At 49.5% G+C, this 20,188-nt stretch overlaps 1 protein-coding gene across 2 annotated transcripts; it reads right to left on the bottom strand.

Annotated features, from left to right (window-relative positions):
• Positions 1-312: 312 nt before the first annotated feature.
• On the bottom strand, positions 313-18,340 carry LOC142665192 (uncharacterized). Of its 2 annotated transcripts, none has more exons than XM_075844786.1 (5): positions 17,440-18,340; positions 2,864-3,022; positions 1,456-1,620; positions 938-1,096; positions 313-571 (listed from the first exon to the last, which is right to left on the bottom strand). In XM_075844786.1, the coding sequence occupies exons 1-5, from the start codon at positions 18,109-18,111 to the stop codon at positions 407-409; spliced, it is 1,320 nt and encodes a 439-aa protein (XP_075700901.1). In that variant the 5' UTR covers positions 18,112-18,340; the 3' UTR covers positions 313-406. The 2 variants fall into 2 exon arrangements, with proteins under 2 accessions (XP_075700901.1, XP_075700902.1); XM_075844787.1 differs by lacking the exon at positions 17,440-18,340 and adding an exon at positions 7,444-7,629.
• Between the last annotated feature and the right edge of the window lie 1,848 nt (positions 18,341-20,188).

The raw sequence follows: 20,188 nt of genomic DNA, 5'->3' as shown, positions 1-20,188 counted from the left end.
GGGCGATCCAATTCCAGGTAATAGGCAATAGATTTAATCTAGAGACCTCAGCAGGTCCAGTCACTCAAAGATGGTGGAAAAGAGGACGTCCGATGACCAGATATCCAGCGGGGAGATCAGCGGCTACGGATATCACACAGAGTGGCCTAACACCATAAAGTAGACCCCCGGGCCAGCCCCTCCCTCTCCGCAGGGGCTGCTGTGGTCCGGTCACTACTAGACGCCCTGTAGAAGTCCTGAACCACCAGCAGCACAAGGACCAGAAGGTGGTCGCCCCGGACAGACAAGGTCTCCTCACTGGACAGGACACAGTTATACAATGTGTTATTTTATTACAAGAAAACATTCACAATTCACATGTAAAAACCAAGAAACGTGCGTGAGATGCGGAGGGGCCACGTACGGCTCACACCCTCTTCAGGTGACTCATCAGAGCGGAGTGACAAGCCACCATAATCCCACCAATCAGGTTCATGAACTCCTGGAAATTCAGCTCCCGATCCTGTTTACCATCCACAGCTCCATCCACCGACTCCATCAACTTGCGGACAATGTTCGGGTCCTTCTGGTTCTGGGGAGGAGAGATGACACAGCGGGGTCAAGAACAGGCCCTGCATGGTGCCGTCAAGAGGAGGGACCGGTGGAGATGACAGGAGTCCCCCTGATATCACATCATGACGGTGCCCGGTCCTCACTAACATCATCCACAATAGCAGCACACTCCTCTCCTGTAATACTCTGTGCTGCTGTGGGGGACCCTGCTCCTTCCATTATGTAACGTCCCACAAGAGCAGAACACTCTACTGCTGGAATACTCTGTACTGCTGGGAGCCTCGCTCCTTCCACAAGAGCAGAACACCCTCTCCTGAAATACTCTGTGCTGCTGGGAGCTACTCTTTCCGCTATGTACCTCCAGGTTGTCTCCATTATTACTTACATCGGTGAAGGATTTCAGCTCGGTTTTCATGAAAGATTCGAACTCCGTATAATTCATCTGGTCCTTGTCCCCTTTCTTGCCGGCGTAGTGCTGGAAGACCCGGATGATGGTTTCCATGGAAGATTCCATCTCTGTGGGAGGGGTGGCAGCCACTGGATTCTGAGAGAGAAGCAAAGCAATAACATATGAGACTTGGCTGCCCTGTACCAGGTATAGAGCAGGCACCACTGCCAGGGTCAGTCTGTATGTGGGCGCAGAAGCCAGTCAATGGAATACCACGTAATGTACAGTCCAGCAGGGGGTGACACAGAGCAGTCCAGGTTTCACTCATCACAATGACATTACAGAGACCTCTCATCTAGGAGCGGTGTAGTCCTCTCCATGACCCGCTCAGGATGTTGACTACCACCGCTTCTACACAATACTCTGGCACTTAGACAGCAGGTGACTCATAATGGGAATCTAGGAGTCTACACCTCATGCCGCCGCAGGGGGAGGGGGATAACATTGCCTTTTACCTTTTTGGCTGGAGGGCACTTGGACAGGGCGTCGTGACAAGCCACCATAATCCCCCCGATGAGGTTGAGGAACTCCTGGAAATCCATCTCCTTGTCCTTCTTTCCGTCAATCCCGCCATCCACGGAGTTCATCATCTTCTGCAGGACGTTCGGATCCTTCTGGTTCTGGTGAGGCAGGGGAGAGAAGTTATTTCCAGGGATACTATATAGGGTGGAGATCCTGAAAACCATAACTGGAGAAAACAAGACCGTGAAAGCCAGCTCCACCCAAGAGTGAGGACTGGCTATGCGGGGACCCTGGTGGACCCATCATGACCATGAAGTGGGTCTGTGGACAAGTCGCTGCCGCTTGACCTGCATATTGTAGGAGGGACAACCAGAAGTATCTGTCCCCTAGATGACAGGACGACATGTTCCCTCTGGGACAGCAGTGATCCGACCTCTTGTGGATGGACACTAGGTGGCCACATGTATGGCCACCCCCAATACACATCGGCCATGTGTACTTTATGGGGTGAGGGGTATAGACCACCGCCAGACTCCTTTATATCCCGTGAGCACAAACTATCAAGAATATTAAAATCCAACTAGCCGATCCTTCATCCCCCACCCCCGACGGTAGAATCAGGACACCCCATACACATTAGATGGATGGCCGGTCCTGCCGAAACCGGTGGGTTGGGCCAATGTGTATGGGCACCTTAGGTCCCAATGTAGGAATTGCCCAGTTGGTTACTTCTGATGGAACAAGTTGCCCCTTCATTCTGCTCTCCCACCCTAGAATCTCCACTGATCACACAGATTCATTATTCATACAGGGCTACCAAAGCTAATGAAATGAATGGAAACCAGAAGGGGAGGAGTTTGCACGGATTTCACCCAGAGTGCACGTGGGCTGTTATGTGGACGCTCCTACCGTAGAGTCTTCATTTTGTACACTAATCCAAGCAAGCCCAGGGGGTGACAATGCAAACAATAGTACTCGTTTTTATAGATGCCAGTGTAAACCCTCACATGTACGGATTTGTTGACCGGGTGACTAGATAATCAGCTCCTGAATTCTAAAATGGCCGACTGTGGTTGCAGTTCCTGTCCCAGTTACATCAGCTCCGGATCACAAACTACGGGGTAAGAACATGGAATTTTCTGCTGGAGGAGGAGGATTTTGTGTTACCGTGAGCACCAGGGGCTGTAGACCTGCGGGGCTACATGGGCTCAGGTTGACAATTTAGGACCTAGATCAGCGGTTGGTGTGGGCAATCCCTGGCTTCATATCCGTATGGAGGGGATTGTGCTCTCGGGTATAATTCTGCCCCCTTTCAGATCGAGATGTGGGTCACAATGTGCTGATCCTACACAAGGCGGAGGAGCGGACACACTGGTGGATTGGAGTCAGGAGATCACTTACTTTGGTGAAGGAGCTCAGCTCAGTTTTCATGAAGTTCTCAAACTCTTTGAAGTTCATGGAGGCCTGGCTCCCCTCCTTGCCGGAGTATCTCTGGAAGACGGTGATGATCTTCTCCATGGAGCGCTCCATGTCGGTCGGAGGACTCTGCCTGACTTGTGCCTAAAAGTAGAAGAAAGTCCGGAGTTAACGACTGAAGCCGAAATACAAAACATATGAGGGATTCCCTAGTAGGGTGATGAGACTTCCCTGATCTTATATTAGGACATATGGCGGTTATACTGGTGGTGACCTACTCAGGACCACATGAGCAGCTCTTACTCCAGGGACCGCATCTGCCTGCATTACATGGACGGCCAAAGGTTTCACCACCCGACTAGTCACTGGAGGAACAAGAGTCTTACAAACTGGACAACGCCTGGAACGGGGTCAATCACAAATGTAGGGCCTTTTATGGGATAGAGGGGACTTTGGGCCCCTTAGGCACCAGAGCTTGGGTGCGACAAATTCCTCTGCACCCCATAAAAAGCTACACACCTGCCCTATTATATTTATAGAGGAGAAGCTTCGACCTGCAGCTCCTTATCCTGAGATTTCCGTTTTAGGTGGAGCTTCGCTTTAAAGACTCCACAAACATACAGAACAATAGGTAAGGGACTATAGGAACGGGTATATGTTTATAGGGCTGAGGCTACACCCCACCGTCTCCCATAGTGATGGGCCGTGAATCGGTGGAATGTCAGGACGACCCAGGACACGCAGACACACGCCCGGCCGCACATGTAACTGGCTCTGCGGTCATAAACAGCCGGCTCTGGAGAGGACAAAGTCTCCTTATATAATCCATTTCCTCCGATACTGAGTGGAGGGTCCGAACCGACCCGTCATAGAGCGATATCACTGGGCCTGCAGATACTCGCCAGTCCATGAGCGTGCAGGTGGAGCAGAGATTGCAGTGTGGTATTATGTGCACCCTACGGCACTTCATATGCATATTACAAGTCACCACAGATTTCAGGACTCGTAGGCCTGGGGATTTTAGAAGTTCTTAAGTCTTCAGACATGGTCACCCAACTTTTCTACCCTCCTGGTCAGTGAATCTGACTTCTCATGCAGCAACACTCCCAGTTTGTATTGAAAGTCTAAGGATGCAGTTTATGGCAAGTGTCCCCCAGGAGGAGAAGGACCCCAGATATTCCTCAACCCAAAAGGTTCTACAAGTGCCCCTGACCAATACTTAGCAACGTCACCAAATCATAGGGAGACCTCCTGTGGAGCCTCCACCATGTCTCCGGACTAGATGGAGAAGCCACCCTAAGGTATCTCTGGGGACAACTACCCCCACCATCACCCACACTGCACATGGCCCACCGCAGAGCAGGTCACATTCACTGGGTTCAGTCAGTAACTTTTTACGGATTAGTCACAGGAAGCACGCGGCGATGACTAGAGATTTGTATCTAGAAAAAAAATAATATAGGAAGTCATTCATTTCAGGCCATCCCTCAAAAACGATGGACTCCTTGGCATTAAAGGGCCAGTAACCCGACAGTCCGGAGGTTATAAAAGTGCCACACACTTCCGGTCACCCATCCTATCAGAAAACACTATAGTCAGCCTCGGCTTAATCTGAAATGGCTGATAACAGGGAACAATAGATTGTATGTACCTGTCCCCTATAGTCATCCTCCCATGGCTGATAACCGAGAACAATAGATTGTATTTACCTTTCCTATAGTCATCCTCCCCCCAGCCTGACATGGCTGATAACAGAGAACAATAGATTGTATTCATGTCCTACAATCAGCCTCAACAATAAAGACGTGACCCAGAGGTTATCAGCGGGCCCTTCCCCCACAGCGCTGCCACTAATAGTGACCGTTATAGGTCAGACCCCTCCTAGATAGTATACACAGCGATAGATAAGAGAGGGGGGTGGTGGTGTACATTATAAGGTATGAACAGGTAACGAGATGAAATCAGGGTTTACAGGAAACTGAAGCCCCCACCCCAGCACTAACGCTATACCTGCCCGATCACCTAACTGTCCACGAGGACATCACGCCCCATCACCTAACTGTCCACGATGACATCACGCCCCATCACCTAACTGTCCACGAGGACATCACGCCCCATCACCTAACTGTCCACGATGACATCACGCCGCATCACCTAACTGTCCACGATGACATCACGCCCCATCACCTAACTGTCCACGAGGACATCACGCCCCATCACCTAACTGTCCACGATGACATCACGCCGCATCACCTAACTGTCCACGATGACATCACGCCCCATCACCTAACTGTCCACGATGACATCACGCCCCATCACCTAACTGTCCACGAGGACATCACGCCCCATCACCTAACTGTCCACGATGACATCACGCCCCATCACCTAACTGTCCACGATGACATCACGCCGCATCACCTAACTGTCCACGATGACATTACCTAACTGTCCACGATGACATCACGCCCCATCACCTAACTGTCCACGATGACATCACGCCCCATCACCTAACTGTCCACGAGGACATCACGCCCCATCACCTAACTGTCCACGATGACATCACGCCCCATCACCTAACTGTCCACGATGACATCACGCCGCATCACCTAACTGTCCACGATGACATTACCTAACTGTCCACGATGACATCACGCCCCATCACCTAACTGTCCTCGAGGACATCACGCAACTGTCCTCGAGGACATCACGCAACTGTCCTCGAGGACATCACGCAACTGTCCTCGAGGACATCACGCAACTGTCCTCGAGGACATCACGCAACTGTCCTCGAGGACATCACGCAACTGTCCTCGAGGACATCACGCAACTGTCCTCGAGGACATCACGCAACTGTCCTCGAGGACATCACGCAACTGTCCTCGAGGACATCACGCAACTGTCCTCGAGGACATCACGCAACTGTCCTCGAGGACATCACGCAACTGTCCTCGAGGACATCACGCAACTGTCCTCGAGGACATCACGCAACTGTCCTCGAGGACATCACGCAACTGTCCTCGAGGACATCACGCAACTGTCCTCGAGGACATCACGCAACTGTCCTCGAGGACATCACGCAACTGTCCTCGAGGACATCACGCAACTGTCCTCGAGGACATCACGCAACTGTCCTCGAGGACATCACGCAACTGTCCTCGAGGACATCACGCAACTGTCCTCGAGGACATCACGCAACTGTCCACGAGGACATCACGCCCCATCACCTAGCTGTCCTCGAGGACATCACGCAACTGTCCACGAGGACATCACGCAACTGTCCACGAGGACATCACGCAACTGTCCACGAGGACATCACACAACTGTCCACGAGGACATCACGCAACTGTCCACGAGGACATCACGCCCCATCACCTAACTATCCTCGAGGACATCACGCAACTGTCCACGAGGACATCACGCCCCATCACCTAACTGTCCATGATGACATTACCTAACTGTCCACGATGACATCACGCCGCATCACCTAACTGTCCACAATGACATCACACCCCATCACCTAACTGTCCACGAGGACATCACGCCCCATCACCTAACTGTCCACGAGGACATCACGCAACTGTCCTCGAGGACATCACGCAACTGTCCACGAGGACATCACGCAACTGTCCACGAGGACATCACGCCCCATCACCTAGCTGTCCTCGAGGACATCACGCAACTGTCCTCGAGGACATCACGCAACTGTCCTCGAGGACATCACGCAACTGTCCTCGAGGACATCACGCCCCTGTCCTCGAGGACATCACGCCCCATCACCTAGCTGTCCACGAGGACATCACGCAACTGTCCACGAGGACATCACGCCGCATCACCTAACTGTCCACGAGGACATCACGCCGCATCACCTAACTGTCCACGATGACATCACGCCGCATCACCTAACTGTCCACGATGACATCACGCCGCATCACCTAACTGTCCACGATGACATCACGCCGCATCACCTAACTGTCCACGATGACATCACGCCGCATCACCTAACTGTCTACGATGACATCACACCGCATCACCTAACTGTCTACGAGGACATCACACCGCATCACCTAACTGTCTACGAGGACATCACACCGCATCACCTGTCTACGAGGACATCACGCCCCATCACCTAACTGTCCATGATGACATCACACCACATATATATATATATATACATACACTGGAATGATAGAACACATCATATACATCTCTGCTGCTGTCAGGTTTTGTCACGTCTGGATGGCCATAGGTTGGGGACCCTGGTATACACTATAATAATGTAGTGTGATGACATCATTGCTGCCTAGGCCCCATCCACCCCTCCAGACTTCAAGGCTGTGATCGAACGTCTATACAATAAGAAAATTCACTACAATCCCAACTACCACAACTAGTATGAGGGACTGCAAGGCCCAGCATGTCCTGAGATCGTAGAAGCACAGGAATAGGTTAACTCAGCGTCCTGCCGGGTGAAGCTCTGAGCCCCGCCACCGATTCTTATTAAACAATGAAACTTCCTGAAACTTCTCCACGTCAACAAACGCAGTAAAAAGAAAAGGCGCACTCACCATGGTGATCCGAGCGGAGGACCCCGGGTGCTGCTGCTCTGGTGTAGGTGAGAGGCTCTGAGCAGACAGTGAAGAGAAACTTTAAGAGGAGGGAGCCGCACCCACAGGCCCCCGGCCAACACCCTGCCCAATTTCTGCATTCCTCTCCATTCTGGATGTCTACTGATGAGTAATCACAAGGAAGGAGGGAATCACATCCCTCAGCTCTACAGCCCTCTTGTGATTCATATCCTCATTGTTTTCAATATCTCTGCTTGCTGTATGTGAATTAAAACATTATTGTTTACCATATTTAACCCCCTAACGTTCCATTCACTCTTTGCAGTTGAGTTGTGGTAAGAACCGCAATGAAAAAAACGCATCCCGATGCATGTGTTTTTACCGCTGTTTGGTGCGTTTTTCGATGCAGTTGCGTTTTTCCGATACGTTTTTTTGATGTGGTTCTAACCAGAGCTCAACCGCAACATGTGAATAGTAATTGTAAGGACCTAGTGCTTTTCACAGCTGAGGGTTTGTTACATATGTATCCAATCTAGACAATCCCCTGTAACAGTGCAGATAAAATGTATCAATATGGAGTCCAGGCTGGATACATTGTAACAAACAACAGCAGGACAAGTTCTTAGCTCCAAATGTAAATAAGATTGGCTTAAATCACTGACAGCAAGCATAGATATTGAATATGGCAAGTCAACACAAAAGGGCAGATTTACTAAGCTGTGTTTGATGCAGACGGTAGCGCACACTGCACGATAAACTTTGCACATTCTGCTGGATACTTTTCTCCTCCTTATGCCAACTACTGCTTGGCTTAATTTACGGTTGGCACATTTTAAGCCACTCCCCTTGTCCATTAGGCCACGCCTTTTTTCTAAGTATCTAATGATGCACAAACATCTGTTATTAATTTAGTCTAAAATTAAATGCGCCGAAATACGCCAACATTTTGGGAAATTTTACGACCCTTCTACACACAGACACAGGAGTCGATCCGTCCCAAAGTTGCAGAACTTTTCATTAGACTGGACCGGCCCTTTAAGTTCCGGTTTTAGGTTGAGGGCATTGGTCTCAACTGGACACCCCCTTTCTCTGAAGCTTCTCATTGTAGCGGGTCCAACTTCTAAAAACGTATTATTAAATGGCGCCCATTCTCGTGAGCAAAGGAAAAGTAACTTTGTAATGAAGACTTTGTGACAATTTCAGTTTTTGTGTCATTTTATGGCACAGAATTTATTTTGCTGACAGGTTGTTGTAAAGTGACTTCATGTATTTTGTGTTCATAGAATTAATTTATTACTACAAAAGCGTATTGTTTACAAGCAGCGTCCGATAGTGAAAGGGGGGAGGGGTTTCTCCATGTCTGGACTCCCCTCTGATGTACATGAGGCCTGAAGCTGCGGCTAATAACTATGTCACATATGTGGCTGTTTATACAGGCCTCACCTCTGATCACTGATCGCCCCAGGGGAGGCTCAGCAAGTGGGAGGACAGGTTCTGTGACTGCCAGTTATATACTGAATGTATCCCAGTAACTGCTCGTATTCTGTATATACACTGCACAGTACCACTTCTCCTGTCCTGTATACTGGGTGTAATTCTCAGTATCTGTATTATTCTATATATATATATATATATATATACACACTGCACAGTACCACTTCTCCTGTCCTGTATACTGGGTGTAATTCTCAGTATCTGTATTATTCTGTATATATATACACTGCACAGTACCACTTCTCCTGTCCTGTATACTGGGTGTAATTCTCAGTATCTGTATTATTCTGTATATATATACACTGCACAGTACCACTCCTCCTGTCCTGTATACTGGGTGTAATTCTCAGTATGTGTATTATTCTGTATATATATATACACTGCACAGTACTACTCCTCCTGTCCTGTATACTGGGTGTAATTCTCAGTATGTGTATTATTCTGTATATATATATACACTGCACAGTACCACTTCTCCTGTCCTGTATACTGGGTGTAATTCTCAGTATCTGTATTATTCTGTATATATATACACTGCACAGTACTACTCCTCCTGTCCTGTATACTGGGTGTAATTCTCAGTATGTGTATTATTCTGTATATATATACACTGCACAGTACCACTTCTCCTGTCCTGTATACTGGGTGTAATTCTCAGTATCTGTATTATTCTGTATATATACACTGCACAGTACCACTTCTCCTGCCCTGTATACTGGGTGTAATTCTCAGTATCTGTATTATTCTGTATATATATATACACTGCACAGTACCACTTCTCCTGTCCTGTATACTGGGTGTGAGTCTCAGTATCTGTATTATTCTGTATATATATATATATATATGGACACTGCACAGTACCACTTCTCCTGTCCAGTATACTGGGTGTAATTCTCAGTATCTGTATTATTCTGTATATATACACTGCACAGTACCACTTCTCCTGCCCTGTATACTGGGTGTGAGTCTCAGTATCTGTATTATTCTGTATATATATATATATATATGGACACTGCACAGTACCACTTCTCCTGTCCAGTATACTGGGTGTAATTCTCAGTATCTGTATTATTCTGTATATATGGACACTGCACAGTACCACTTCTCCTGTCCTGTATACTGGGTGTAATTCTCAGTATCTGTATTATTCTGTATATATGGACACTGCACAGTACCATTTCTCCTGCCTGTATACTGGGTGTAATTCTCAGTATCTGTATTATTCTGTATATATGGACACTGCACAGTACCACTTCCCCTGTCCTGTATACTGGGTGTAATTCTCAGTATCTGTATTATTCTGTATATATATACACTGCACAGTACCACTTCTCCTGCCCTGTATACTGGGTGTAATTCTCAGTATCTGTATTATTCTGTATATATATATATACACTGCACAGTACCACTTCTCCTGTCCTGTATACTGGGTGTAATTCTCAGTATCTGTATTATTCTGTATATATGGACACTGCACAGTACCACTTCTCATCTTTTTAATAAATGTTAACAAACATACACATGCCATAAATCCGCACATACAATACACGGGTCAAAAACCAACACAAAATGAACAAGTTATAAACACATTATGAATCTCGGCCGCCTCCTTTCTGGTCCAGATCACATTCCTACCAGCACTCAGTCTTCTGTATTATAACTCACATCATCCACACATCACTCTCATCATCCACACGTCACTCACATCATCCACACGTCACTCACATCAGTATAAATACAAATACACAAAACTCATAGTCACAACATCAATCCAGACGCCTCAAAAGACCAAAATCAGTAACAGTCTAAAAAATAAAATAAATAAAATTGTTAAACCACAATAAAAACAAAAACTGACCCTAACCGGTCCATGTGCCCATCAAAATATATTAACCAAGGAAAAATGAGAAATTCCTACATGAGAAATTCCTACATGAGAAAACACAACATGAGCCTAATCGGCAAATAACCTCCCCCTTTTTTTTAAATTTTTTTTTTTTTTTTTTTTTTTTTTTTTTTTTTAACTTTTAAATGTTTTTTTTTTTTTTGTTTTTTTTTCCCTCCACCCTTTTTCTTAACCACAAATCCGCAATATGAATACCAATTAGTAACCAATATATACAAAACAATACTGAACATAATATATAATATCTACATTATACCCAATTCAAGACCAATGTCCAGTCCAAAGTCCTTACCTAAGCTCCGACCGACACCATCGTCCATCCTTCAATGTCTCTTTGATCGGGCCCGGCTTTTTCTTATTATTTGAACCCCCCCTCCCCCCCTTTCCCCCCTCCCCACCTAACACCTAACCCCCTCACATCTATACAAAAATACTACACTCTACAAGATATAGTAAGTAAAGACTCAGCCTGTACAATGGCCTACATTACCTGACATAACACATAAAACATCCTTAACAAATCCTACCCACAAGGCCCTGGTTCGGTACCTGCAAGCCCTATATCCATCATCAACTATACAGAAAACAAAAAGCTACAGTGACAGCATTAGCCCCTCACCAGGAATAGAGACGACTAGACTAGGGCACGCTGAAGGAGAAACCCCTCCAAAGCATGGAGGCCCTACTCGTGCCCAGTCTCTCGAACTCCAAAGAACGAACCTTCCCCAGGTCACCGAGAATGTTCCTCACCACCTCTTCCTCCGGGAGGGTTTTTTGTCTGGTTGATACAAAACACCGTGCGTTCCACGTGCCGTACCTGACCGCTAAGCTGACTAAGAATAAAGTGCCCCGATCTCGACCACCCAGGTGTCTGAATGTTCCATAGGCCCATTCCGCATAGGAGAGACCAGTCAGACCAGGCCAACCAATGGAGGCACCCACCCTGCTGTAGACCCCTGTATTGAGGGGACAATGAAGCAGGAAGTGCTCCATGCTTTCCAGCACGCCGCCACACTCCTCCCGGGGACAACCCCTTTCCTCAGGGTTCCTGTGTTTCAAGTTGTCCCTCACATACAGTTTCCCATGGAAGCAACGCCAAGCCAAGTCCCAAAACTTTAAAGGGATCCTACTAGAATTTAAAACCCTCAAACCAACCTCCAGATCCCGACTTGGGCAGTCCCTGAGCGCCAGGGGCTTCTGGAAATGGGTCAACAGAACTCTGTTGTCAAGGAGCCTCCTTGACAGAGTCCTGATCTCCCACATCCCCAGACCCCACCGGCGAATTGTTTTCAGAACCACGGTAGCGTAAGCCGGAAGATGCCCATGCGGCGTGCGAAGGTCCTTCACTTGCCCTCCTGTCTCCCATTCCTGGAAGAAAGGCCGAAACCACCCCCTGCAGGAGACTACCCACGGAGGAGCCCTCTCTTGCCAGAGGTTTGACATGTTGATCTTTACAAAGGTATTAACCAGGAATACCACAGGGTTGACCATACACAACCCCCCTAGTCTCCTCGTACGGTATGTCACCTCCCTCTTGACTAGGTTCAGCTTATTCCCCCATAACATCTGGAAGAACAAGCTGTAGACCCGAGTCCAGAGAGGTTCTGGCAAGATGCAGACACTGCCCAAATAGATTAACAAAGGGAGCAGGTAAGTTTTGATCAAGTTGACCCTTTCCCTGAGGGTCAAAGACCAACCCTTCCACTGGTCGACCTTCTGAGCGGCGATCTTTAGCCTGCTGTCCCAATTTTGTTTGGGGTAATCCCCCTGGCCAAATTCGATGCCGAGAATTTTTACAAACTCCTGAGGCCCTGGAAGAGTGTCCGAGAGATCAAAGGTAGGATCTCCCCCTCCCAGCCAGAGACTCTTACACTTATCCTGGTTGATCATGGACCCGGATGCCTCCGAGTAGCGGTCAACTTCAGACATCACCCACTCTGCCTCCCCTCTCGAGGACACAAAGACGGTGACGTCATCCGCATACGCCACCACTCTCAGAGTGGCTTCCGAGGCTGCCAAGTCCATGCTGACTCCCACCAACGGTCCACGATCTACCCTCCTAAGGAAGGGGTCAATCGCGAACACGTATAAAAGCGGGCTCAGCGGGCAACCCTGGCGAACCCCAGACCCAACCTCAAAAGAGCGGCCAATCCAACCGTTCACAAGCGGAAAACTCTCTGCCCCTGCATACAAGATCTTAAGCCAATCAACAAACCCCCCCGGCAGACCATACCTCAGAAGGACCGACCAGAGATACTCGTGATCAACCCGATCAAACGCTTTTGCCTGATCCAAGGACAGCAAGTACCCCTTCCAACGGCCCGCCCTACTCTGCTCCACTGCCTCTCGGACACCGAGTACAGCGCTAAACGCGCTGCGGCCTGGAACAGAGCAATGCTGAGCCCCCGAAAGGAGCCGGGGTGCAAATTTCACCAGCCGATTAAACAGCACCTTTGCCAGAACCTTTCTGTCCACATTGAGTAGCGCTATGGGACGCCAATTCTCAATGTGCGATGGGTCTTTACCCTTTGACAGGATGATCAGGGCCGACCTCCTCATTGACTTCGGCAAAGTGCCCGAGGAAAGACACTCATTCAACACCTCAGTCAACAGGGGAACTAAAATGTCCTTAAAGGTCTTGTAAAATTCAGACGTTAAGCCATCTGGACCCGGCGACTTCTTGAGGGCAAGCCCTTCAATCGCCAGTCTCACTTCCTCTTCCCTGATCGCCTCTGCCAAGACACCAAGAGAGGGGTCTACTCCTGGTTCGGGGACAGTTTCAGCCAGGAAAGCCGACATCGCATCCCGATCAAGATCCATCTTTCCCAAGAGGTGCGAGTAAAAGGATCTGACGACCTCCAAGATCCCTGATCTGGACCTTTTCAGGGATCCTGTACTGTCCATCAGTCCTGAAACCACTTTACTATTTACTGACATCTTGCAGTTCTTGTAGGGGTCGGGCGAGCGGTACTTCCCAAAATCCCTCTCAAAAACTAAAGATGCGTGTCTATCATACTGGCAACTCTTAAGCAAAGATTTCACTCTGGAAATGTCCTCGCGGTCACCTCCAGTCGAGACAAGATGCTCGAGTTTCCTCCTCAGGCCCTGATACAGGCGGTACCTGTCCAGGCTCCTGAGGCTCGAGAGCTGGCGGAAGAAACTCGCCACCCTTTTTTTGAACATCTCCCACCACTCCGACTTACTGCTACAAAGATCCAGTAATGGTACCTGGCTCTGAAAGAAATCCTCAAAGGACCGTCTTATCTCCGCTTCTTCCAAGAGAGACGAATTGAGCCTCCAAAAGCCTCTTCCCATCCGGGGGGTCTCTGCAACATTCAGAGAAAATAAAATTAAACAGTGGTCGGAGAACTCCACCTCAACGACGGACACTGCCGAAGAGATGGCATCCTCCTTTAAATAAAACCTATCTATTCTAGACCTACAACTACCTCGATAAAAAGTGAATCCCGCGTGGCCTGGGGTGTGCCGGATGTGGACATCCACCAGGCGAGCCTCACTAGCTATCCTATTTAGGGCCACACAGTCATAAGTCAGCCTGTCTCTGGAACCTCCCCTATCTTGGGACCTCGTGGCAGCATTGAAGTCCCCTCCAAAGACCACCTGCCGACTCGTAAAAAGATAGGGCTTGATCCTCATAAAGAGACTTTTCCGGTCCCAGCTGGTTTGGGGACCATAGATGTTAATGAGCCTGAGCTCCTGTCCCTTCATGAGGACATCCAAGATCAGGCACCTCCCCATTTCTAATTCAATAACCCGTCTGCATTCTACCGATGCGGTGAAAAGAACCGCCACCCCGCTACCCGGCTCGGCCGCAAGAGACCAATAAGATGGTCCACGCCTCCACTCCTTTTTCGCTTTATGTATGGCTGCCAAGTCTGTCAGCCTGGTCTCTTGCAAAAATAAAATGTCGGCCTCAATTCGGCCGAGAAAATCAAAGGCCGCAAATCTAGCCTTGTCAGATTTAATGCTGGCGACATTAATAGATGCCAGCGTCAACGGGGTGGGTGCCGCCATCCTGGGTGATTGAATTAGATGACCTTTTTCCCCTTCCCCTTGCCCTTCCCCTGGTTTTTATCACTGTCTGATGAAGAGCCGAGGGCCCTTTTGAGGGATGCTGATGTGTCCATATCCTTCCCTTCCTCCACCTCCTCACCAGCACCACTATCAACCTCACCTCCAGGCTCCGGGACAGCGCTTCTCCCTGAGGGTTCCGCATGCCCTGAGGCAAGAAGCTGGACGCCCCCCACAGACCCCCTCGTCACCTTCGCCACATCCTCGCCCCCACACTCCTCATCTGAAGAGGAGATGTCCCTCAGGGTTTGAAAGCGGTTTGAGAGAACAACAAGAGGTGAGCCGGTTGGGCTTTCCTTAGGCACCTGGACCAGGGGAGGAGAAGATTTCTTATCTCCCTTTTTTTTCTTTTTAGCACCCTGCTTGCGCTTTTCATCTAGCCACCGTCTACTGTCCTCATCCATACTTTCATATAGCGAGGAACATGAAGAAGCGGCTTCCTCCTCCCTCTCCAACCTCCTGACCTCTTCATTCAAGTCCTGTTCCCCCAGGGCCTCAGTAGCAATGACACTCGCCCCTGGAGCAGGGCCAAGGGTTACCCCAGTTGCCTGGGGCTCCCCGAGCTCCCTACTCCTTCGACGGTTCTCCAATCGCCTTAACTTGGAGGGTGACTTGCCTTTCTTCCCTGGCCCCTCAGCCCCTTCACCTCCACCAGTGCCAACCACGGCAGGAGCAACCTCTCGGCTTTCTCCCGCTGGGCCCGCCATGGCGTTGGAAAAGGAACGAGGGCAGCGACTGAATGGGTGACCAAGATCCCCACACAGGTGACACCGAATATCCCCACAGGATGCGGCAAGATGACCTATCCCCCCGCACAACGCACACTTCTGCACTCTGCAGTGGGCACTGAAGTGCGTGGGGTCACCACACCTGTGGCAGAGCTTCGGCTGCCCCTGGTAAAAGGCCAGGATTCGGTCCCTTCCTAAAAAGGCTGAGGAAGGGATGTGGGTGACAGTACTTCCTGAACGCTTTAATTTAACCATAAAGGTCCAGGCCCCTGACCAGATGCCAAATTCATCCCTGTTTTTTTTGGGGACCTCCGTTACCTCCCCGTACCTGCTGAGCCAGGTCATAATGTCCATACAAGAAAGACACTCATTGCAAGTTAGGACGGTCACCTTCTTGATTTCGCTCTGACGAGACAACGCTTGTACAGCGAAGTCTCGCCAGCCGGGCTCATTCTTCACCAGCTCATAATTTGACCAAAAGAGCTCCAGGCCCTCCGGCCGAACAAAGCTGATGTCAAATACTGGGGTGCCATAGGGATGTATCAGGGCAAAGATGTCGATCGCCCTGAAATTCATCTTCAACAGAAGCTCAACTATTTTTGCCCTAGGTGGGCACGTATCATTGCCTCTCCAGCGAAGACGAACAACATTCCTACGAGCCCCCCCAGGCCCGGCTGTCGGAAGGGTCCACACAGTTTCCCCTTCCCTTTCTTCTCGGAAAGCAGTCAGGCCATGCCTGTATATCCAGAAGGACAGATCAACCGCTCGGCCCTCTACCATTATTGTTCTCTCACCCTTTTTAAGGGCCTCCAGGAGGCGCCGCTGTAAAATACCGTCCCCAGAGCCTGAAGATGAGGAGGAGGCCCCAGCAGTGACACTGGCATAACTGCGAGTAGTCACCCCTGGGGGGGCAGATGGACCGGCCTCACTAGACCTCATACCCCTGGCAGTAACATTCCCACCACTCACCCCGGCCCCAGACACAGGAGAGGGACCATTATCAATATCACTTGTACCGGCACCATTCATACCCTCACCATTATTAACAGCACTTGTACCTGCGCCATTCATACCCTCACCATTATTAACAGCACTTGTACCGGCACCATTCATACCCTCACCCTCTGGACCAGCAGTAAAAAGTGTTTTTGGGCCGGATGTTATCGCCTCGGTGTCATCAGGTTTCCCCTCAACCTCATTAGCGTGACATTTATTTACTTGAGACAATCCTTCCTTCTTAGAGCCAGCAATGCCCAGACTCGCCCTCACCCCTGGCAAAGCTGGCTCCCGGGCTGGGGATTCATGTGACGCAGCCACCAAAGGAATACTAGTGACTGCGCCACCGGACCCAATGACCGCAAGCTTGGGGGGACATTCAACCGTGCCGTCAGTCCCAGCAGCCCCTTCATGCTGCCGCCGCTCAGTAGCACCAACGGGTTCCAGGGACACTGGAATATTCGCTGCCAGCTCTGGTGTCGAGCCGCCCCCCATTACTGAGGAGGAAACCTGAGCACCAGAGCTTTGTTCTGCACCCAACGCTGGGCCACCAACATTATCTGGCGCTATTGACGCCTTAAAAACGCCACCAAAAACGCCACCGCTACTACGACAAGCAGGGACATCAGCCTCCATTATTACGCCATCATTAATCTCCCCGCTTTCCTGCACCGGACCCACTTCAGGGCCCGGGCTAGGCTGGATCACGGGGCTTGTGCAGCGAGCTGACCCTGCGGCCAGCTTAGGTAGCACTGGGTGGGGAACAAACTTAAAACTGACCTCCTCCACGATTTTTCCAGCCTTTCTGGATTTTAGTCGCCGCCGGGCTTTGCGCTTTGCTGCGCGCTTGGCATTAACATTCTCCTCTGGACCCAAGTCCGCGCCAAAAGAAAAATGCTGCAGGCTCACCGGAGACTGGAGCTGCCGTATTTCCGCCATCAGCCTCCCACCTGAATTGCTGCTGCTGATGTCCTGGTCACAGGTGTCCCCCTCACCGGCTGAGCTGGAGTCCATGGGTAAAGCCACTTGCTCTGCAGGCAGCTCGCTGCACGTGCTCCGCTGGCCAGACGCACCCGGACACATTTCCTCCTCCTCACCCTCATCATCTGTCTGCTTTCCAGGGTCACAGACACCCTTCATTGCCCGGAACCGATCATCATTAAGGAGTTTCTCCTTGAAAGGTCCACTATTCTCCAAAATAAACGTGCGTTTTTCTTTCAGGGCATCCACCTCAGATTTGAGATCCCTGATAGTCGCCATTACTACCAACCTCTTTGCTCCAGAAGTGACGTGCGACCGAACCCGGGCTGCTTTCAGCTCCTCCTGGAGCTTCCGAATGGCCTTCCCGGCGTCCTCATACCCACGGAGGCACTCCGCAACACGGGAGCTAAAGGTGGTTGTTGACTCCGTGGCACGTAGTTCACCCCAATCTGCCTCCACACCATCATGCATGCTCTGCTGCACATCTCCAGGAGCGATCCTGCTGGCTGCAACACCAGGAACCTTGCGGCTTTCCTGGCTTTCTGTCCTGGTTTCAGGCGGGGGCGGGATCGGGGCCACATCGCTGTGACCCCGACTAGATCTTCTCACCCCCACAACTTCGGCCGGTTGCTGAACGCTCCCGCTACCCGCCGGCCTAGACCGGGTAACAGGAGGCTGAGAAGCACTTGGCTGGGAAGAACTTCCTCTCATCCCAAGCAGCAAACTCTCTCCCTGGAGAGGAAAGAGCCGACACCCGGAAAGAGCTTCCTCCAACACACAGACAGCACACACCCGCTCCTCCTGTCCTGTATACTGGGTGTAATTCTCAGTATCTGTATTATTCTGTACAGGAGCAATGTTCTGCAGATCTGTAGAGAGGTCAGTGGTGTAATAATCTGCATGATATATCACTATGTATCTGTCAGGAGGTGGAGGAGTGATGTTCTGCAGATCTGTAGAGAGGTCAGTGGTGTAATAATCTGCAGGATATATCACTATGTATCTGTCAGGAGGTGGAGGAGCGATGTTCTGCAGATCTGTAGAGAGGTCAGTGGTGTAATAATCTGCAGGATATATCACTATGTATCTGTCAAGGGGTAGAGGAGCGATGTTCTGCAGATCTGTAGAGAGGTCAGTGGTGTAATAATCTGCAGGATATATCACTATGTATCTGTCAGGAGGTAGAGGAGCGATGTTCTGCAGATCTGTAGAGAGGTCAGTGGTGTAATAATCTGCAGGATATATCACTATGTATCTGTCAGGAGGTGGAGGAGCAATGTTCTGCAGATCTGTAGAGAGGTCAGTGGTGTAATAATCTGCAGGATATATCACTATGTATCTGTCAGGAGGTGGAGGAGCGATGTTCTGCAGATCTGTAGAGAGGTCAGTGGTGTAATAATCTGCAGGATATATCACTATGCATCTGTCAGGAGGTGGAGGAGCGATGTTCTGCAGATCTGTAGAGAGGTCAGAGGTGTAATAATCTGCAGGATATATCACTATGTATCTGTCAGGAGGTAGAGGAGCAATGTTCTGCAGATCTGTAGAGAGGTCAGTGGTGTAATAATCTGCAGGATATATCACTATGTATCTGTCAGGAGGTGGAGGAGCAATGTTCTGCAGATCTGTAGAGAGGTCAGTGGTGTAATAATCTGCAGGATATATCACTATGTATCTGTCAGGGGGTAGAGGAGCGATGTTCTGCAGATCTGTAGAGAGGTCAGTGGTGTAATAATCTGCAGGATATATCAGTATGTATCTGTCAGGAGGTGGAGGAGCGATGTTCTGCAGATCTGTAGAGAGGTCAGTGGTGTAATAATCTGCAGGATATATCACTATGTATCTGTCAGGAGGTAGAGGAGCAATGTTCTGCAGATCTGTAGAGAGGTCAGTGGTGTAATAATCTGCAGGATATATCACTATGTATCTGTCAGGAGGTAGAGGAGCAATGTTCTGCAGATCTGTAGAGGTCAGTGGTGTAATAATCTGCAGGATATATCACTATGTATCTGTCAGGAGGAGGAGCGATGTTCTGCAGATCTGTAGATTGGTCAGTGGTGTAATAATCTGCATGATATATCACTATGTATCTGTCAGGAGGTGGAGGAGTGATGTTCTGCAGATCTGTAGAGAGGTCAGTGGTGTAATAATCTGCAGGATGTATCACTATGTATCTGTCAGGAGGTGGAGGAGCGATGTTCTGCAGATCTGTAGAGAAGTCAGTGGTGTAATAATCTGCAGGATATATCACTATGTATCTGTCAGGAGGTGGAGGAGTGATGTTCTGCAGATCTGTAGAGAGGTCAGTGGTTTAATAATCTGCAGGATATATCAGTATGTATCTGTCAGGAGGTAGAGGAGCAATGTTCTGCAGATCTGTAGAGAGGTCAGTGGTGTAATAATCTGCAGGATATATCACTATGTATCTGTCAGGAGGTGGAGGAGCGATGTTCTGCAGATCTGTAGAGAGGTCAGTGGTGTAATAATCTGCAGGATATATCACTATGTATCTGTCAGGAGGTGGAGGAGCGATGTTCTGCAGATCTGT

Source organism: Rhinoderma darwinii, chromosome 12 (assembly GCF_050947455.1).
Source record: "Rhinoderma darwinii isolate aRhiDar2 chromosome 12, aRhiDar2.hap1, whole genome shotgun sequence".
NCBI lineage: Eukaryota > Metazoa > Chordata > Amphibia > Anura > Rhinodermatidae > Rhinoderma > Rhinoderma darwinii.
This window is presented reverse-complemented; position numbering and strand designations above follow the sequence as displayed.

Bases quoted from the DNA above. Each gene is read 5' to 3' on its own strand.
- LOC142665192 (XM_075844786.1), bottom strand. From the start codon at position 18,111: ATGCATGATGGTGTGGAGGCAGATTGGGGTGAACTACGTGCCACGGAG. The intron at 1,621-2,863 runs GTAAGTGATCTC...CTGCCTCACCAG, and splicing joins AGCTGAGCTCCTTCACCAAA to AACCAGAAGGATCCGAACGT. The intron at 1,097-1,455 runs GTAAAAGGCAAT...CTTCTCTCTCAG, and splicing joins AGTGCCCTCCAGCCAAAAAG to AATCCAGTGGCTGCCACCCC.